The 21,549-nt window shown below is 33.2% G+C and overlaps 5 protein-coding genes across 9 annotated transcripts; 4 read left to right on the top strand and 1 right to left on the bottom strand.

Moving 5' to 3' along the window:
• Positions 1-353: 353 nt before the first annotated feature.
• On the top strand, positions 354-2,745 carry LOC143195267 (mitochondrial-processing peptidase subunit alpha). Its single transcript, XM_076402270.1, has 8 exons — positions 354-561; positions 628-949; positions 1,003-1,281; positions 1,336-1,617; positions 1,674-1,879; positions 1,938-2,103; positions 2,161-2,293; positions 2,349-2,745. Exons 1-8 carry the CDS (start codon positions 506-508, stop codon positions 2,522-2,524), a joined length of 1,620 nt encoding a protein of 539 aa, XP_076258385.1. The 5' UTR covers positions 354-505; the 3' UTR covers positions 2,525-2,745.
• Positions 2,746-2,810: 65 nt separating this feature from the next.
• Positions 2,811-3,662, bottom strand: RpS15 (Ribosomal protein S15). Its single transcript, XM_076402271.1, has 3 exons — positions 3,503-3,662; positions 3,306-3,391; positions 2,811-3,229 (listed from the first exon to the last, which is right to left on the bottom strand). Exons 1-3 carry the CDS (start codon positions 3,512-3,514, stop codon positions 2,881-2,883), a joined length of 447 nt encoding a protein of 148 aa, XP_076258386.1. The 5' UTR covers positions 3,515-3,662; the 3' UTR covers positions 2,811-2,880.
• Positions 3,663-3,878: 216 nt separating this feature from the next.
• Positions 3,879-9,258, top strand: LOC143195269 (uncharacterized). 4 transcript variants are annotated; one of them, XM_076402273.1, is made up of 14 exons: positions 3,879-4,210; positions 4,286-4,474; positions 4,523-5,019; positions 5,078-5,262; positions 5,318-5,509; positions 5,630-6,272; positions 6,748-6,856; positions 7,625-7,829; positions 7,888-8,014; positions 8,067-8,247; positions 8,307-8,394; positions 8,451-8,722; positions 8,778-8,904; positions 8,956-9,258. In XM_076402273.1, the coding sequence occupies exons 1-14, from the start codon at positions 4,011-4,013 to the stop codon at positions 8,980-8,982; spliced, it is 3,042 nt and encodes a 1,013-aa protein (XP_076258388.1). In that variant the 5' UTR covers positions 3,879-4,010; the 3' UTR covers positions 8,983-9,258. The 4 variants fall into 4 exon arrangements, with proteins under 4 accessions (XP_076258388.1, XP_076258387.1, XP_076258390.1 ...); XM_076402275.1 differs by having other exon boundaries at positions 3,880-4,210; positions 5,318-5,488; XM_076402272.1 differs by lacking the exon at positions 8,956-9,258 and having other exon boundaries at positions 8,778-8,949.
• A 5,633-nt stretch (positions 9,259-14,891) lies between these two features.
• LOC143195274 (uncharacterized) lies at positions 14,892-17,995 on the top strand. Of its 2 annotated transcripts, XM_076402281.1 has the most exons (11): positions 14,892-15,126; positions 15,295-15,405; positions 15,470-15,906; positions 15,975-16,102; positions 16,160-16,233; positions 16,291-16,431; positions 16,484-16,671; positions 16,722-16,977; positions 17,039-17,254; positions 17,315-17,555; positions 17,614-17,995. In XM_076402281.1, the coding sequence occupies exons 1-11, from the start codon at positions 14,980-14,982 to the stop codon at positions 17,823-17,825; spliced, it is 2,151 nt and encodes a 716-aa protein (XP_076258396.1). In that variant the 5' UTR covers positions 14,892-14,979; the 3' UTR covers positions 17,826-17,995. The 2 variants fall into 2 exon arrangements, with proteins under 2 accessions (XP_076258396.1, XP_076258395.1); XM_076402280.1 differs by having other exon boundaries at positions 15,975-16,233.
• A 1,535-nt stretch (positions 17,996-19,530) lies between these two features.
• Positions 19,531-21,332, top strand: Sirt6 (Sirtuin 6). The gene is made up of 6 exons (XM_076402283.1): positions 19,531-19,733; positions 19,789-19,916; positions 19,974-20,216; positions 20,273-20,443; positions 20,561-20,684; positions 20,737-21,332. The coding sequence occupies exons 1-6, from the start codon at positions 19,668-19,670 to the stop codon at positions 21,163-21,165; spliced, it is 1,161 nt and encodes a 386-aa protein (XP_076258398.1). The 5' UTR covers positions 19,531-19,667; the 3' UTR covers positions 21,166-21,332.
• Positions 21,333-21,549: the final 217 nt, after the last annotated feature.

A 21,549-nucleotide genomic window follows, 5' to 3' on the forward strand; every position in this document is an offset into this window, starting at 1 on the left:
GTAATAGGAAAATGGTAGATCTGCTCTTGTTATCCGCATGATACTAATCCTTGTACCTTGCGTACCTTTGTTTCTTGCTTTCTTGTGAATATAGGGTTGCCTCTTAAATTACGATTTTGGCTATTTCAATGAGATTAATACTTTAGTAGTGAAGTAAACATAACAATATTATTAAACATTAGCGTTTCCTCTTTCTGCTTCTAATTTATAAGTTAAGTTTTAATTTACATAATAATATTATCTGGAAATTTGAAAACACTTTAGATATATTCCAGACGAATTAAAGTTATTAATTATTTAGTTATTTTTTAGTAAATGTATCCCATTATATATAAAACTCAGCTACTTTTATCGATATATTTCGATTATGTCAACTTGATCGAACAGCCTTAATAAAAATTCCAAAACAAAGTCAAGAATTTTCAAACTTTTGGAAAGCACACGTCAAAATTCCCTGAACAGCAAACAAATACCTCAACAAAAAGATTCAAAATCTTCAATCCCAATGGCTCTGCAGGCCTCGAAATCTTTTACATCAAGAATATTTCACAATAAGAAAGCGTAGGTTACCTTTGGTCCTAACCTAAAAGGTTTTTGCTGGTTAACTCTTGATAGCACTATTTACAGATTATGGCAATATCCAGGGCGACTAATAAAACGTTGCACCTCAACGGAATGGGATAACTTAACCGAGAGACCAAAAGAGAAAGTTACTGATATGCCTCCGATGAGTGAACCTGTTAAAGGTCTTCCAAAAGCTATTTACTCGAATTACAGAGAAGACAACCAACAAACTGAAGTGACTACCTTATCCAATGGGTTAAAAGTAGCTTCTGAAAACAGATTTGGTGAATTCTGTACTGTAGGAGTCATAATTGATTCAGGCTCTAGATATGAAGTTGCATATCCAAGTGGTATATCACATTTCTTGGAAAAATTGGCATTTAATGTGGGCTATAAATAACTATTTTAGATTATTCTTAACTATATGATACATTTTAGTCTACCAAATATTATCCAGATAGGGATGAGATGATAAACAAACTAGAGAAGCATGGAGGTATTTGTGATAGTCAAGCTTCCAGAGACACTTTTATCTATGCAGCATCCGCTTACACAACTGGTTTATCAGATGTAATTCAGTTATTAGCTGAAGCAACTTTAAGGCCACAAATAACTCCAGAAGAAGTAGATGGTGCAAGACAAGCCATCAGATTTGAATGGGAAACTCTATTGATGAGACCAGAACAAGAAACACTTTTAATGGATATGATTCATTCAGTTAGCATATAAATATTTATCATTAATGTGCGATTAAATTTTCTTTATATTTAGGCTGCATATAGGGATAATACCTTAGGTTTACCAAAGTTATGTCCACCTCAAAATTTAGATAAAATTGACAGAGATACATTGTTTACTTTTTTAAGTCAACATTATACACCTCAAAGAATGGTGGTGGCCGGAGTTGGTGTAGAGCATAATAGGTTGGTTGATGCAGTTCAGAAGTTTTTTGTTGATGTTAAACCACTATGGGAAATGGAACCAGTTTCAAGTCGGAAGTTGTGTACTGGAATTGACAAAAGTATAGCTCAGTATACTGGTGGAATGGAGCAAGTATAGTTTCACTTTTTTTTGTGTTGATGTAGAATCTAAATAGGTTCTTATTTTAGGAAGAATGTGATATTCCTCAATTTGCTTCAGCAGGACTTCCTGTATTATCCCATATAATGATAGGCTTAGAAGGTTGTTCTCATCAAGACAATGATTTCATTGCAATGTGTGTTTTGAACATGATGATGGGTGGTGGAGGATCTTTTTCTGCAGGAGGCCCAGGAAAGGGCATGTATACAAGATTATATACAAATGTTTTAAATAGGTAATCTTAGTTTTTATATATAGTGAGAAATATATTTAGTTAATTCTGTTTTTAATAGGTATCACTGGATGTATAGTGCAACAGCTTATAACCATGCCTATAGTGATACTGGGCTATTCTGCATTCATGCTAGTGCCCCACCAAATCATGTCCGTGACATGGTGGAAGTGATTGTTAAAGAACTTGTAAATATGGCAGGCCAAGTTGGAGAACAAGAACTAAGGGTATTTTGTATATGTATTTTTTTTTGGATTCACATAAATTATTTTCCTTCCATTTAGAGAGCAAAGACACAATTGCAATCAATGCTTCTTATGAATTTGGAAAGTAGGCCCGTTATGTTTGAAGACATTGGGCGTCAAGTTTTAGCTACTGGACATCGTAAGCGTCCTGAATATTTCATTAAGGAAATTGGTAAGATGCACAAGACAAAACATATATCTTATTATAAACATCTAATTACTTACAGAAAAAATTAACAAAGATGACATTATTCAAGTTGCAAAAAGATTATTGATGTCTCAACCCAGTGTAGCTGCACGTGGTGATTTAAGAAAAATGCCATCACTGGAATATATTCAAGCTGGACTAATTGATGTTGAAGGAAAGATGCCTAGTGGAAGAAAACTCTCTCTGTGGAGATAATTATTCACATACAATCACTGTATGAAGAAGTGTGTTATATCTAACACATCTTAATTATGTTTTTACATTTCAAGATGTGAAGATAACTGTGTGACCAAATTTGTCAAGGTGTTAAAAGTAAACTTTTAATGATATTTAAGGCAACAATTGAATATTATTTTGTGTAAATATTTTTTAGCAATTAGGCCTCTTTTAACTAATAAAAATTAATGTTAAATATACTAGATATTTTTGTTTATTTGGATTCTGAGTACAAAATAGTAACATAAATTGAAACTACATTAAATCCCTCAAATAGAAACTTTTATTTCAATATATCCTAAGTTAAAATTATAAAACATATATGAAACATTTGTTTACTTTAGAGGGATAAACCTGGAACTGTGGGTAGCACCAATACCAGGCCTACCATGTTTTACAGGTTTGTATGTTAAGGAGAATTCTCCAAGGTAATGTCCAATCATTTCTGGTTTAATTTCAACTTGCGTGAAAACTTTTCCATTATAAACACCCACAATCGAACCAACCATTTCAGGAACAATGATCATGTTACGAAGATGAGTCTTGACAGATTCAGGTTTCTCTAGTGGAGGAGCTTCTTTCTTAGCTTTGCGCAATTTTTTAACAAGCGCCATTGGTTTTCTTTTCAAGCCACGGCTGAAACGCCTTCTGGCACGACAGTGCATTAATTCCATGAGTTGTTCACTAAAACGAATTTAATCAGATCAATCAACATAAGCATGTCTGAAATAAATACAGAAAACCCATACTATTTACTTACTTTGGCATATCAAGTAGTTGATCCAAATCAACTCCTCTATAAGTGAACTTTTTGAAGGTCCTCTTCTTTTTAATTGGTTCTTCGCCCTGAAAATATTAATTATAAAGAGCCCTTAATTGGATACAAACAATATCAATAAAATAGCAACACATTATTTAAATAAAATTATAAAATTTTCCAATTAATAAACTGCAAACCTTTTCCGCCATTGTTTAAATATTAAGTATATATGCTACTTTTAGAATGTTTCACTAAGATGACTGGGATAAAACTAGAAATTTTACTTCAATACCGAAGTAAAATGTATCGCCATTAAAGAGGCAACTAAAAAGGAATGGTCTTAAAATAAAAGTCACTAAATCAATTTTTCGGTTGGTTTCCATTGATGAAATCATAAAATTCTCAAAGATATATGTCAAAAAATAAAAATTAACTTATGTATTTTATTGCTATAAAATGTTAGTTAAAACCAAAATTATTTATAAAATGAATTAAAATATCATATCTTTCAAAATACCTTATATACTTCAAAATTAAGATTTATATGAATTATGAAATATATGTCAAATTATCTAGTTGTCATCTGTCAGGTTAATGATGGCGCTTATTTTTACTATTCCATTACATAAAAAACTAATTTAAAAGCAATTGATTTTTGCCATCCCTTTTTGAGCAAAACTATTGTGCTCAAAAAATCACGTAAAAATGTCGAAACGTCCTTTTGATACAAATCAAAGTAAAATGACGCGCAATGACCGGTTTGCTCAAATGTCCTTTCAGGAGAAGCTTATAGAACAGAAAAAACGAGAGATTCAAGCAAAATTAGAAGCAAAGAGACGTCAAGGCAATCAAGAAACTAGGGAGAAAGAAGCAACGCCAACTGAAAAGATTAATAGTGAGAGCTCGTAAGTTAAGAAGCCTATTAAAAGTTGTTTACGTGCATGAATGCCAGTACCCAAAAACAATACTATTTCTTTTAGAACACCATCAAAAGATACCCAGGATCATAATAAAGCCGGTATTAATTTATTTTCTAATGATGGTTCTTTTCTGGACCAGTTTAAACAAATGAAAGATAAAAAATCAGAATCAAAATTTAAAGCTTTCAATAAGTTTAAAGACAGGGAACGAATGCGTGAAAAAGAGAAAGAAGTCAGCCGAGACAAAAAGTATGTGGTGTTAATGCAAGTTATTAGTACTGATCTATTTTTTTTTAGTAACGATAAGAACAGATGGTTTAATAGCCGTCGACGTTCTCCATCGCCTCTAGATCGACAGAAAAAAAGCCGCTTTTCCTCAGAACGAACAAACTTTGAGTTACAAAAAATTACTATCAATACATCATTTTCAAATACAAATACTTTTTCATCTAATTTTTCGCAAACAGGTCATATGAATCCAAATCAACAAAATTTTGATAGCCCTAGTCCATCTTTACTTGGTCCTCATCCCAGTACTCTCCAAACACCTGAAATTAGTATATCAGGTTCCTCCACCATGCCTACTAATACTTTTACGCATCAAACTTTGAATTTCACTCCACCTCCAACCATCAACACCTTGCTTCCAGGTAATCCAATTCAAACCACTACCAATACTCAGTTGGTAACTCAACAAATAGCCCCATCTCTTCAACCTGTTATACAACAAACTATTGGAATAGCTCAAAATCAACAAAACATGGTTCAAACCCCTGAACAACTAACAGCTAATTGTGAGTGTATTTTTTATTTTATTTATTTGATTTTATCTTATTGCTTGATTCATTTTAGTGGCGGGTGCAGTGTCTGCTTTACAATCACCTCAGTCAATAATAACCCAAACTTTAGCTCCACCTAATACCATTTTTTCTACTACAAATGGCACTGAGCAGATAATACAGACGCCACCACAGGTTTTAATGAACATACCACCACCTCAAATTATACCTCAAACTCAATTGGTTTTAACACCTCAAGTGAGATGACCATGAAACCAACACATATATTTTTGTTAAATTGGTGATTTTTCAGACCCAGAATGTTCTGGTATCTGCTCCAGCTAGTATTCTGACTACCGTAACTTTACCACCACCTGTAATTGCTCCACAGAGTATAAATGTCTCATCCCAGAATAGTATAGCTCGAGCTTCAGTAATACCATCTGTCGAATTGACCTCTATTCCACCACCTAATCCGATCCAGGTTAGGAGCTTTTCAATAATGGTTTGTTCAGTCCAGTTATTAAAATCGAATATTTTAAAATTTTCTAGACTATGTTTAAAATTACAAAAACCTTTCTTTTATACCGAGAAGGGCCCTAGATGTTTATTTTTTATTTTACAGGTACAAAATATTCCTCAACCAGAACCCTTAAATACTCTGAACATTCCTCCACCAGCACCACTACAAGTCCAAAATATACCGACGCCCGCGTCATTACAACTCAATGAAATACCAAACCCCAAGCCACTTGATCTTATGGCTATACCCACTCCCAACGAGGGGAACGATAAAATGACCGTATCTGACCCGGATTTCATAAAAAATATACCTCCGCCAAATAAAAGTATACCTCCTCCAAATATAACGGAGGTTAGCACCGCAGTGCCTCCTCCGAACACGCTCATCCAGGCTGGTTTTCTTAATTCGAATCAAGCTCAAGGAATCTTAGTTCATAATCTTGCTCAGCCTGCGGGGCAAGTAACCTCTTTACAGGTAACAGGGCCATCTAATTTACCCTCACTGTCTCAAGCAGGACAGTCCTCAACTGCTCATATCCCCTCTCTCATGTCTCAGCCTGTATTGCCCCCGCCAGGAATGACTGTAAATGTTCCTCCGCCGTCTTTATTGCCCCCACGTGACGTTAGTCAACCTCCACCAAACTTCGTCAACCAAGCTCCCCCACTGTTACCGAACATGAATATGCCACCACCGATGATTGGAAATGCAGCGGGGGTACCTCCAGCTTTTAAAGAACAAATAACAGGTAGGCAAATACTTTTCCCTTTCCAGCGGTTTAACTCCAGAGCTTTTATTTCTCTGTTATTTTTTTCGTTCTGAATATTCTATTTTCAGGCTGTTTGTTTAGTTTTACCACTATTTAAGACATAGTTTCACAATAGTGAATGTTTTTATATAATCATGGTATAAATGACAAAACTTGGTATCTTTCTGTTCACCTTATCAATTATATTTTTAAAGTCATTTTTACGCAGGGATGACTTAATGTTATTGTTTATTCTTAATACTATGTAGTACATTTTGGTTGTGATGATTTAAAATTATATCCAATGTTTACTATGAAAGTTGCTCTATGATATTCCATCCCATGCCAATACCGTTATCTCAAAATTAAGTAATTGGTAGAGCACCTCTCTCAGTGTACATTGATCGATCATCAGATAAAGTCATCCCTGTATTTTTTGGGGCCGCTAGTGACGTGTTCCTGAGTTTCTCCTTAGGTGGTGCTGAATTCGAAGCAATGGCGGCCTTGGCCCGTATGGTAGCCGACTGCGGTCCATCAGTGGAGGATGTTGTGCGGCAGAAAAAAAACAGAGATCCGAACCTTTGGTATGACACGACGATTTCCTTCAAAAAATGTTCAATCACACCCTGGGAAGAGGGACAGCATACCTGGTCCCTCTTCTGCATCTCTAGTGACAGTAGCCTAAGTATTTATTTGATTAGCTCATAGGCGTAGGAGCAGGGGTACGCGGGGGGCCAAACAGCCCCAATTTTTTTTTAATTCGGCCATCGGTCTGGTCTTGGTTCACGTATCTATTCAGATTTTTGCCCCACATAATTAGATTTTTTTCTAATAGCACCGTAATTGCTTGATACTACATATGTATAAATGGTGAAGCTACAGATTTTAGATACTACTGATAAGGTCACTGAATTATCGCCTGTAGTCTCAGTATCTAAAACTGTAGTTCTATCAAATCTTTGGGGATTAAATATTGGATAAGATATTCAAAACAACTTGGTCGTAAGCTTACACTCGTACCTTTTTCCAACAAATATATTGTGGTTATCTTAATACCTGTCAGATAAAATTGTTATTCATAATATTTTTTCTGAAACAAACAAGAATTGCATTGCCATTCCAATATTTTATTCCATCATACATTCGCAACAGTTTTTTTAAATCATTCTCGATTAAACAAAAACAAGACAACTGAAATTTCTAGTGCCTTTCCTAGCAAATTACAAACAAGACCAGTCTTTTCATTAAAGTTACGAGCATAAAAAACCTTCAAAAATCATTTGTCGAACGAAAACTTATATACAGAAACGCACTGCAAACTGTATCCTTGTCTTTTTCTATGTGTTCCGCAGGTTTCTGTTCCATAGAGAATCGCCGGCTTACAGGCAGTATCTTGGTCTGGTAGAACAGTGTAAGAGAAAGAATGAAGAGAAGAGCGTCCAAGATGAAGCGGAGAAGCAGGAGTCGGAAATGTATGAACCGGAGATGGCATTGGAAGATGATGACGATCAGTTGGACGAAAAGAAAGTGGAGATCAAAGAGGAGAATAATAAGAATGTAAGAATATTGTTTGTAATATATGCGGCTTGTTAAGCATGGACTTTTTCGCCTGCAGGATAATGACCGTGGTGATTGTAACAAAACAAGGAAAAGGAGAAGTCGATGGGGTGATAAAGATCCGAATATTAAACCACCCGGTGTCATCCCAATGGTAGTATCAAATATGAATCAGCTTCCTCCTGGTAAATAACTGTTTTATGTTATTTTTATCTCTAATTTTAGGAATTGTTTCAGTTTCAGGGGCAGCATCTATGCTGTGTAAAGTCACGCGTACCGATCCGGGCTTGCTCAGATATGTGGTTCAAGCATATGGCACGGCAAATCTGACGGACGAAGATTGGAAAAAAGCTCAAGACAACTACAAGGTTCACCTACTCTATCAGGACATGTTAAAGAAACGGGAAGAACTGGAAAGGTTTGACAAGCCGCAATGCTAAATTGAAAGAATTGAAATTGACATCGTATTTTTTTCAGGCTAAGAGCACAGGGCAAGAACAAATATGAATACGATTCTGACGAAGACACCGATGGTGGTACTTGGGAGCATAAACTCAGAGAAAAAGTGGGAGGACACATTAGCTAATCACAACTACAACAATTAATCGCGATAATTTTTAGGAGATGCAGGCTACTGAAAAATGGGCCACAGAATTGACGCGTCAAGCTGAAGGAAAACATCACATAGGGGACTTTCTCCCCCCTGAAGAGCTGAAGAGATTTTTAGAGAAAAGCAATGCTTTGAAAGAAGGTCGGCAGCCCAACTTTTCTGACTATAAAGAATTCAAGATTAAGGAAGACAACATCGGTTTTAAGATGCTCCAAAGACTAGGTTGGACCGAGGGTCAGGGCCTGGGACAGCATAACGCCGGGATTATTGAACCTATTAACAAGTTTGTGATTGGATCACGATGGAAGTAATTTTTTGTTATTGTATTATTGTTACAGGGGAGCACCTCGTGAAAACACTCAAGGTCTCGGTCTCAATATTAGTGATGCCACTGAAGGTGAAGACGAGTATGAATCTTATAGGAAAAGAATGATGTTAGCCTACAGATTCAGACCAAATCCGATGGTAACACATTACGGTATTGTTAGAACTACGGACTAACATATTCTGTTCTAGAACAATCCCAGGCGACCTTATTATTAGTTTGAAAGATTATTTAATGATCGCAGTGTTACGTTTTGTATATATTAATTTAAGTCAATTATATATTAAATAAAAGTTTTATCTCAGTATAATTATATTATAAAGTATAATTATCGGGAAGTTATGAAATGTGTGAGAATTAAACCAAATATCGGAATTACTAGAAAACTATTTTATTTTGTCAGAATGAAGTGATGGTTTGTTAAATCTTTTAGAATATAATTTTCTTTTGAGTCACACTTTGTAGATGTATTGTCATTAAATGATGTGAAATTCGAATGCTCACGATTGGCTTTAGTTTTAATATACATACTTGAACATAACACTGATTGCAAATTTACTTAAATTATCGACATTAATTTTATCACAGTCATATTTATATCTAGTTTGGTCTCAACCTTCATAGAGTCAAGACGTGTTTTCCCTTCTGAAAACAACTCTCTACAAATATTACAAAAATAGCCCGAATGGGCATAAATAAGAAGGATAAAAAGAGACAGAAGTCTGAGATGACACTTTCCTAGTTAGTAAGGAAACATTGTACAGAACATAAAGAAAGCAAGAGGGTAAAATTCCTCTACCTCTCCCTATTAAGGTAAGAAGTATTAACAATGCTAATCTATCCAGAACATAGATAAAAGGAGTAGCCACTAACCATGTACAGTTCAAATCTGTGACAAATAATGACGTTAACGTTAGTGTTACAAACGAAATAAATTATAGAAATATAAAGAAGCATCTCATTCAGATGGAACAAAATAAAGAGATTACAAATAATTCATTTAATAACTTTGAATTCCATATATATGAATTGAAAGTGATAAGTGCTACTAAGGGTCCTTATTAGAGGATTACCATCAACAAGTCAGGGCGATATTAATGACGGACCAGAGGCTTACGGCCAGTACATTTAAAGGGCGAAAAACTTGTTAAGACATTTTCTCTGTTTTACGTCGATTTAATACAAAACAAAAGCATTTATGACGTAAAATATCTAGCAGACCGTAAAATAAAAGACGAACCAAACTCCATCAAAAGACCAGTCACCCCAATTTTTCTTCTCAACCATCTGGTGCCTCCAAAGTTTCTACAGACTATAATCGGCAAACTTCAAACCAAGAAATCTCCGGGTTTCGACGATATATCGATTACCCAATTAAAAAAGCTCCCATATAAGCAGCTCGCGAAACTGTAATAACCATATAAGCGACTCTCATCTATCGGACAGATCTTTCCAGGTAAAAATCAGGAAACACTTTCCAGCCGAAAACAAATCGACGCTAGCTTACCTCAAGGTTCCCCACTGGCCCCAACCTTATTTAACATCTTTATTTTTGATCTGCCGAGAATAGAGCACATTGACGTCGCGTTTTATGCTGACGACATTGCTTTCTTCACAGTCTCCACGCTCGAGGTCACCATTCAAGAACGTTTACAGAAGCAGCTCGATCATGCGGTCAAGTTGTCCAAATTCTGGAGGTAGCAAATCAATCCCCTGAAAACCCAGGCCATCATTTTCCATAAGAAGCGTTACGCACTGCGCGTCTCGCAACTTAAGATCGACACCGCAATAATTCCATGGCTGGATAACGTCACGTACCTAGGTCTTCACTTCGACCGGCGGTTCGGTTGGCATTCCCAAATTCAGAAAGCAATCCAAAAAGGTTCGGGGATAGCAAACCTGCTATCTTCTCTGATCTGTCCTTCTAAAAGAATTCCCATCTCCATCAAATGCTTATTTTACAAGATGTTAATTCGGTCGGTATTCTACGGATCTAATGTCTACTCAAGTTTGTTACACCCAACCAGGTGAAACGGCTTCAAATTTTCCAAAATAAGCTCCTCAAGAGAATCTTAAATGCTCCATGGTTTGTTGAGAAATAATCAAATTCACAGGGAAATTGACACTCCAGAAATCAAGCACTTCATATCTCAATCCTTCCACAAACAACTCAACTCAAGTTCTTCTGAAAACGCGCTTGTTCGCGAGCTGGTGGACATGCTGGGAGCTTAGCACCGTGCCACCGCTAACCTAGTGTAATAAAGTATCAGACCTACTGGATTTTTACATTTCGAAAGGCATTTCATGAAATCATAAAAATCGAGAGTTTGTGCAAACGATCATCTGATCACACTGGTATTGTTAACATTAGGTGTGAATATCCTGAAAAAACATAATTGCATACAAAGAAGCCTAATGTTACTAACTGTTGGACTTTTAAACTTATAATACAGGAGCAAATAATTTTAAACGTAAGACTAACTTGAGTAGCAAACCCGAAATATCAAGGACATCAAGAGTGAAATCAGAATATGACATAAATTACCCATTGAAAATAGATTAAAGCGAATTGATAAAAAAATACGAAAAGCTACAAGAGTATGAGACAGAATCAGAAATGTTGTGGACAAAACAATGGAATTTGAAATCAGAAAAATGAAAAGATTAAAAAATATAAAGAGAGTTGCTTCGAAAAATATGCGAGGAATTAAGCCCGGAAGCAGACAAAGATTACTTAAGGAAAGCAACTCGGAAATTTAAAACACCAATTATTAGAGTACCGCTTATTAAAAATGATCGAAATGAATGGGTTCGACGCAAAAGATGATCTGAATGTATTATAGATATAGCTCGATGTAGCTGTAAATCTGATTTTTCCAATGGAAGTTGCCACATAAATCTCGGTTGAATTTTCAATGCAGACTAACATTATTCATTATATAACAGAGGCGGTTGAAACCAAAACGGCCTCGGGTGACAAAAATGACCTTTCGCAAGTACGCGAAACCAGATGTTATTATATTATTATTTATATAATAACATCTGGTGAATCATAACTTTTCGAAAGAAAGATTAGAGACGGAGAGGGCATTCTCAACAATGAAACCTATTTCGGCTGGAGCTCCCCAGGGTAGTATCTTGGAACCACTGATGTATCTGCTCTACATTGCTGATATCGCGACAACAAAAGAAACACTACTTGGAACGTTTACCGACGACAGTTATCATGGCAAAAGATATATATCTGCCTAAAGCTGTAGAAAAAGTACAAGTAGCAGTAAATAAGATCTACAAATAGATTAGAGACTTGAAAATACAGCTTAATGGCTCCGCGTCTGTCCATGTTAATTTTGCATTGGGGCGAAATGACAAAAACCGAATTATATTATCTGATGGATACCCGATTCCTCAAGCAGAATCAGCTAAATACCTCTGCATCCACCTCGATGGTAGGTTAAATTGGAAACATTATGTTAGATAAAAAGCATGGTAGATTAGCTCCCAAACTTGGTTGGTTGGAAGATACTCTCGACTTGACCTAAACTCAAAGAGATTGGATTATCAGTCAATCATAACATCAAGCCACCTAGTAATGGATGGATGGATGTGTTGAATCCAAATCAAACTTCTACGATTAATTACCAATGCTTATCCCTACATAACCAATGAAGAGTTGTATGATGACCTCGAAATCAAATGGATTAATGGATCAAAAAAATAAAAACATGAAATAAGGTAACTAAATCGCAGTATCGTTGAAGCAATACAGCTACTGAACAATACGCAGAAAGTCAGAAGATTGAAGCGACCAAACCACACGAACTTGTTTAGTGCCTTAGTCTTATTTTAATTTGGGAAATACATATTGATGTATTACATTATTATTATTGTAAGTACAACAGAACAGTAATAATACATTAATGTTAAAGTATGGTAAAGCAAACTTTGTAAATATATTTCACATTTGTTATTATTTAGTGTGCGAGAATTTTGTTTATTTTTATTATCAACAATATCAAGATGATCTGATTTAGGTCGTCGAAAGCAATCAAATGTTATCTTAAGTGCTAACCACACTGATGACCAACGAAAGGCAGAAAATGATACTACTCGTATTGTACCAGTCATCATTGCGTTTGAAATTGATTATTAATGAATGAAATCGCACGATTCTGCAGCGCGATGCTCCTGTGATATAATAGTTTTATACAAATGTAATAGTTATGTACAAATGAACGTCGTTTAGAACAACGTATTTTGTAAAGGATAATTGCATACCCACTTTCAATTATACCATAAAAGTTTTTTGGTGACATTAAAATTTATATGAGAAATAAATCAATAAAATATTAAATAATGGCATATACAAGGATACATCACATAATAGGAATGTTCTAGAAGCCACTATGTTAATGTACTACATTAGCATTTAGTATAATAAAATTAGATCATAAAACTATTAAAATATAAATTATGAAATGTGAAAGATATAAATTAACAAAAACTTTTAATTGACTTTAAAACGGTATTATGGTTAATTTCATTCAAATATCTGTAAAATAAAATGTCTGAAAGATTATTAATATTCCTGTTATCAAAAATTATAATATAGTATATACAAAGTTTATTTACATAAGCGTCATCAAAATGTATAATGTATTGCCTTCCGAAATTTACAAATTCGTTTCAGAATCAGACAATATTTTCCGTCTCATTTTATTTTAAATAAAAAGAGGCATAATGCTGTGTGATAAGTTGAACGCAAAATTATTTAAAATATTAGTTATAATTACTATAGGTTATAAACCGGCAAACGTTATTTTAGCAGGGCTTTGATTATTTTGATAAATTTTAAACGGCTCCGTAATATATCATATCACTTAGTTTGAAAATGCCGAAAACAGCAGATAGTCAGGCCACAAATTTATTGCGGCTTTAATAAGCTATTTCGAAATTGAACGAGATAATAGAGGCCCTCTTTTGCCCATAAATTCCGTTAAAGAGGTAATTATTGATGATATTAAATATTATAAGTTGCTGAAATTTTATTGAAAATGTTTTTTAACGTATTTCTACTGCGCTAAATATTAGTGAGTAGTGTGAATAACATCGCTTACAAAATGAAGAACAATACATTAGATTCGACCAAGAAAACCCATCTACATACGAAGTGGGTATACATACCTTCGTATTTCATAATAATTTTGTATGTTTTTAGATTTTGTATTTAAGAAATTTGCAAGTGACCTTATTAGCTTGCATCACTTAAACCAATTAAATAAAACATCGACTTTAACTCCTTGGAAAACCTATCAAATTACGAATTTAATGAAACAAATAATTTGGAATTCAAAACATAAATGCAAAAAATGTTTTTTGTCTAAACACTTTCATCATTACTAAATGCTTTTAATATTCTGAAACATAAAATCTCGAATGACCAAACCGATAGGGGAATATTAATTACATATTAATGAAACAAATATTAATAGTATCCAGAGTGACAAGTATTTCAGAAATATGGTGAAGGAACCCTTGTAAGTAATTGCTGCATACCGAATAATATAAATTTTACTTTTCTACATTTCCTAATATTTTAACTATATTAAATCTCATACATAAAATACTCGTTATTCTCTCTCACTTCTGCGTATACTCTTAAAAATGTATTCGAAGATTTGGCTTCTTATGTTGATCAATATGTCTTGTTAAAAAAAACAGCAATTACAGAAGTAGATGGAATGTAAATATATATATATGAGGACAGCATGATGTACATGATTTTTGTGTCGTTTATAATCACCATTCATTTTTTTCAGTCTTTTACAGTTTTCGCATTTATATATTCGTAATTTTATTCTCAAGAATTGCGATCTAAACGTTCAAGACAACATATTTTTTTATATTTGGTAATATTTTTATCTGGTTATGTTTATATTTTGTACTTTTTATAACTACTTGACATAAATTGTTTAAAATTAAAATTTATTTTATATTTAGCTAACCAATAATACAATACTTATCTTAGCGCTATCTACCCATTTCTTTCACAACAAGCAGATAATAAGCGCCCTCTGTTTAAGTTTGAGCAGTTTTGCTCCCTATCGGCCTTAATTTCTACTAAGCGTTTATAAACGAAGCTAAGTTTGCCACCATATTGTGTGGCGCTTTTTCCGATACATTTTCAAGGTTTTTTTGATTTTCTTACAGGAAAAATGGAACAACGAAAAGAAACTCTTCGTGATATGAAAATATGCCGCTTTTGTTTGTCCAGCAGTGAAAAGGATTTGACCAGCATCTATCAAAAAGACCTTAAAATGGCCCCGCTAACTGTACAGATTATGTCTTGTATATCAATCGAGGTAGGAAATCTGTAAAATTATGTTGAGTGATTAGAAACTGGTTGTGATTTGTTACATTAGCCGAAAAAAAGTTTGCTGTTAATGTTGCCGGTTAGGAGCTTTCTGTACATTAATATGCTCTAGGAGAAAAATGTAGTGTTCTTAGGATAAGATGTTTGTCGTTTTTAGGTATTTCCTAGTGACGGCCTTCCGCAGTTTATTTGTTCCTCATGTAAACAACAAACAAATCAGTCTTACATTTTTAAAAGCAATTGTAAAAAAGCTGATGATGCCTTAAAGGTACTGGAAATAAAATGCAGATAAAATAAAATATGCGATTTTTATTAATTACATTTTTTTAAAGAATTTTCTTCAAACTGGCGAGTTGATTAAGCCAGAGAGGTCAAAACTAATTAATAAAGGAACAACAACGGCACAAATTTTACCCGTTAAAGATGTTAAAATTGTGGAGGATTCAGAGCAAGAGTCATCCCATTCTAAGAGAATCAAATTACAAGATGGTACAGAAATAATAACTTTATGTATAACCCACTCCGAAAACAGTACACACGATGATTCCAGTCAAGATTCCATTCCTAATGATGATGATTTGGGAGACACTTTCCAAGAAGGTTTTCTCAATGAGTCTCAAGAGAGTGTCAAACAGGTTGAAACTGATATATTTCCATGTGATCAGTGTGACCGAACATTTCCATTGAAACAGTTGTTGGATTTGCATGTGCAAAACCATTCAAGAGAGCGGGCATTTTCTTGTTCAACTTGTGGAAGTGAATTTCTTACGTTAGTATATTATATATTTTATATTATATACTTATATTTCTATAGTTAGATTTCTTTGCGTTTTCTAGTAAATACAATTTACAAATGCATGAGAAAACTCATTCTGAAGCGAAGCCATTCAGTTGTGGGATATGTGGACAGGAGTTTGGAAGGGAATCATTGTTAAGGAGACATGAGCAAACCCATACCGATCAAAGTAAACATGTCTGTAATTGTTGCAACAAACCATTTTTATTTAAAAGGGATCTTTCAGCTCATTTATTGAAACATGAGAAGAAGAGGCCTTTCATGTGTAGGGAATGTGACAAGAGTTTTGTCTTTAAACAGGTATTTAATAATGTTATATATATTTTCCTATTAATTAAAACTGATTTATTTGATTAGGGATTAGAACGACACATGACCTCTTTCCATGCCCTAGATAAGCCACACAAATGCAACTACTGTGAAGCAGCATTCAGTTCTCAAATTAGATTAACACGACATATCACAACTCATGCTGGTCTACGTCCATATCCTTGCAAGGTAATAGAAAACAAATTTTTCAATGGTATTGTTGGTCAATATATAATTGCAGATTTGCGGTCGCACTTTCCTTCTGAGTCATCATTTGACTCGGCACATGCGTAGTCATTATGCTGCTGAACAAAATATGAAACCTGAAGAGGCTATAGGTCAACACAAGTGTGATATTTGTAGCATGTCTTTCAGGAGAAAGGATAGTTTGATCAATCATAGCGCTATACATAGCATGGTTAACTTGCGGTAAGAAACAATTGGAATATCGGATAATATTTTGAGTATCGAAATTATAGGTGTGTCATTTGTAACACCGCTTTCGAAACAGCCGATATGGTGAAGGAACATATAACAACCCATCTTCAAGGTTTACCTTTCCCATGCGAGAAGTGCGATTACAGTTTTGAAAATCAGTATCAATTGGAAGAACATGAAGTGAAACATGCTGAGATGGAATATGAGGAACAGATAGAGAAAGAAGTGATGTCTGAGGTTAAACAGGGCACGAGCGAAGGCATCGACCCAGATGATGATTTTCTGGAAGAAGGCGAGGTAAAATTATGCATTTAACGACTAAAAATAATGTTCGATCGTCAGTGTTTTAATATTGTAGGTAACCCAATTTCACATAACAGACATAAATAATCCAGAACTGATATTAACTGGCTCAGAAATGAACAGAAATAGTGACCTAGAAGGAACATCAGAGCCTTCAAAGGAATTAAATAAATATTTCAAACCATCAACAGATGTTCAAGGGAAACCGTCTAATACAGATGATGAGGAAGATCAGAGCATTAAACCTATTTTTAGAACTGAAGGAACCAAAGTTAGTTGGGAATTTACTCTTATTTTTATCAGTGATTATTGACATTCTCATGCCTTACAGATGTATGAAAGAAAAGGCCCTATTCAGCGAAAAATCCCTACTAAAGTTACTACTGATGGCATTAAAACTGCACCGTTGGAACAAATAAATGAAAAGCCCAGGATAGAGAGTTCCGGTATCACTCCGGATCTGAGCAATCTGCCATCGAAAAAGCCGGTCAACGTCAAAGTGGGAGATAAAGTCGTCAAAGTTCAAAAATTCATCATAACCAAAGAGGAGATGAAACAAATGGCTAAATTGGGTTAGTAGTTATTTTTTATATGATTCCAAGTCAATCTAATATTTCTGGAAATATGTAGGTATTTTGGAAGTAAAAAATGGTCAGGTAACGATGAAGAATCCGGGCCAACCTATATTAAATGCTACTATTAAGCCAATACAACCAAGTGATATCGAAAATTTTATTAGTATTCAGAAACAAAAAACACCTGTTAAGCAGTATGATAGAAAATCGAAACAGGCGGCCGCATCGACGTCCATCATTGATTCCGTCATTGAGGACTTTTCATAATTATACTCTTAATATAGGGTAGTTTTAGATATGCCTCACTTTTTACTGTGTATCATCGTAGATGTTATTCTATTATACTAGAGAATTGTTTACCTTTTTTTCTTTTTTTTTGAACATTGAATATAATATTTGTATAATGTTTTTTAATTCTAATTAAAAAGTTATCCAAATTCAGAATCTATATATTAATATGTTAAGCAAAAATGTAAACCCCCCCCCCTCACCCCTTATTTTCTTATATAATAAAATTATATGCTTAAGTTTGTCACACAGGAGGATTTCAGCAAATATCTCATTTATATCCATATATGAATATTACAGCTTAATTTGCATTTTAAAAATTTAGAAAAACATTACCTCTTCAGAAATGATTCTAAAAATACAAAATATCATTGTAAATCAACAAAACGCTGCAAGCAGAAAAACTTTTTTTGTGGTTTTGTACATGAAGAGTAAAAATGAAGTTTGCAAATACTATTAACAATAAAACTTTTGTAGTAACAAGAAGCACCTTGAGTTAAGCACCTATATGAGAAAGAAAATAGAGCAACGTCTCAGTAATAACGAAAACCAATTTATTTTCATTCAAAAATATGAGTAACACAGTGTCAGAATAAATATATTCTTTTATCAAAAATATGATATTTTGACTGTTTTTTTTTGTTATGTATTTTAGGTGGAAATTTAGATCAACTGAACGCAGATTATTTCTTAGTATATGTAACCTACTAATGGATATGGATAATGAAGAAAAAACTTCGAAAACTATTTCCAGTTTATAATCCCTGAATCAATAGATTAAATAAATAACGTGATAATATGAATATATAAAATTCAGATAAGAACTAAGGTGCTTTTTTACTTTACTTATTTACTTGATACATATAAGGGTTGTAAAATAATATTTGTTGCAATTTTCATTAGTGTTATATTTTGTACTTATTGATTTTGATTGATTTTTTTCATGATAACTGGGATTTGACGTTAAGTGTGTCTTTAACTTTCAGTAATAAAAGTTTTTTTTAAACATATTCTCTATACTAATAAAAATATTAGAGAGAATAATTTAAACATTAATACTTTTAAAATGTATTGATAATTCTACATAAAATATTTTGAATATGCTTTTTTTTAATTATGCAAGTTTAAGGCATTTTTATATGTATCATATATAATATATTTTAATATTATATGGCATTTAATCAAATAGAGGGTCGAGCATAAGGTAAAATAGATATTGAAAAGCAATATTTTCTAATTTATAGTGAATTCCAGATATTAATAGATAATCTAACTTGACTATAGTATTGTCTAATCAATCACTTCTCTCCATAAATGTACAGGTTAAACTTTGGTTAATGAACTTATATTTTTGGAAAGGGTTAAATAATTTTTAGAAAAAATATATTTTTTAGTAAATATGAAAGTTTGAAGTTTAATATAGGAGCACGTTTTAGTATGCTAACATATTTTTTTCAATTTATTTTGATTATGTATCAGTAGGAGATTAGAGAATATTATAGTCAGTTAAAATCATATATATAAATAAAAATATAAATGATTAGTAGAATGCCCATTACTGGATGATCAGTAGTAATACAAACAAATAAATCTCGTGTATTTTTGGTTGTCTAACCGCTTAAATGTTATACTATTTCAATACTAAAAATGTAAAAACCTTTCATTCCAAACAAAGTTTGACGTTCTGTCAATAGGTATTGTTTACTAGCCGACTATGCTTTAACTTTTAGATTATTTCAGATTTTCTGAAATACGCTTTCATTAAGGATGTGTCTAGTAAGGTGACCGTTTTTTAATTCCGACCTGACCACCAACTACAAAATGTCTTGCAATTACGCAGACGGACTTTCTCCTTATGAAAATAAGGGTGTTTTAGGGGCCCCCGAGGTATTGTTATTCATTAAAGTAATGAACGTTCATATTATTTTTACTTTTTTCACAGTCGTTTGACTCTAGGGAAGACGTTGAAAGAAAATGTTTGATTTTAACTGATTGGATAAAAACAGCAAAACATGTTGTTGTACACACAGGGGCAGGAATAAGTACTGCTGCGGGCATTCCTGATTTTAGGTAAGTATTCTTTTATGCAATTTGTTTTTTTTATCTATTATGAATTTATTTAAAAAGGGGACCTAAAGGTGTTTGGACTTTGGAAAAAGAGGGAAAAAAGCCAGACATTAATATATCATTTAATGATGCTGTTCCAACTAAAACCCATATGGCTTTGAAGCATTTGATAGATAAACAGATAATTCATTACATAGTGAGTCAAAATATTGATGGCTTGCATTTAAAAACTGGAGTTCCTAGATCCCATTTAGCTGAACTACACGGAAATATGTTTATTGGCCAATGTGATACATGTGACTGGTATGTTATATGTTAAGAACATTTTACTAAGTTTTTATTTATTACTTCATTTTTAGCCAATTTGTCATGCCTACAGCAACATGTACAGTAGGTCAGAAGGAGTTAGGGCACTTTTGTAAAAGAGAAGTCCGTGGACGTAGTTGTAGAGGGAAATTAAAAGACACAATATTAGATTGGGAAGCTGACTTACCAGAAAAAGATTTGGAAATGTCTGACTATCAGTCAAGGTTAGTTTATATATTTTGATAATGGTAATCATTCATAAAAATTATAAACCAGTTAAATGTGGTTCTGATGCTTATTTATATTGCTTGTTTTTTTATTTTATGCATTTTAATTTTCAGTATAGCTGATGTTAATATATGCCTTGGCACTACATTGCAAATAGTTCCTAGTGGAAATCTACCATTAAAATGTCAAAAATATGGTGGAAAATTAGTTATAATTAATCTTCAACCTACTAAACATGTTTGTATTAAATAATATAATATATTCATATTATTTACTAAAACTTTTACAGGACAAGAAAGCAGATCTGATAATAAACACATATGTGGATGATGTATTAGAATTATTGATGGCAAACTTGAATTTGGAAATACCTGAATATTGTTCAGAACAAGATCCTACAAAACATCAAAAGCCACTTGATGTAGTGAACTGGGACATTCTTAAAGTAGATATACAGGAGTTTAAGAAGCGCTATGAGGAACTTCATAAAGAATTTAAGGATAAAAAAGCATTGCAAAAGAAAATCCAAGTTCCCAAAAAACGGGTGAAAAAGAATGAGAATCGTAAAGAGCTGTCTGATATCACTTTGAAGAAAAAACCAAGACTGAGTAGAACCATCAATACACGGAATCAGAAGAGTAATAAGAAAATCAGTACTAAAAAGTGTGGGGATTCTGAAAGTGATGAAGAATGTTTCAATACCACACGTTCAAAATGAATAAAAAAAGGCAATATTTTAGTTCTCATTCTCAGGAATAATTACATTTAATTCATCTTAAAAAATAGTCTTCCTTACCCATTTTTTTCATATTTTCTAGGCACTAATTCATTTTTAATTACACTAACCCCACAACAGTCACTATTAAATAATTTTTACTATTATAATTTTTTATATTTGTGTACGTTTCTCGTCACCTATATTTGTATTCTGTAATTACGACTGATTTTTCCCTTATTTTATTATTTATAGAGATGTATTTTCGTATATCTAGAAAATATAATACGTATTTGTTAAAACTCTTTTTCATTTCACAAGCAGAGTATATTCATAGAAAAAAGTATATTACTCTACATTCATAAGTTGAATTCCTTTCTAATTCTT

The sequence above is a fragment of the Rhynchophorus ferrugineus genome, unplaced genomic scaffold (assembly GCF_030347505.1).
Source record: "Rhynchophorus ferrugineus isolate W39M unplaced genomic scaffold, kcgeb_rfMv2 rfM4, whole genome shotgun sequence".
In the NCBI taxonomy this organism is placed as follows: Eukaryota; Metazoa; Arthropoda; class Insecta; order Coleoptera; family Curculionidae; genus Rhynchophorus; species Rhynchophorus ferrugineus.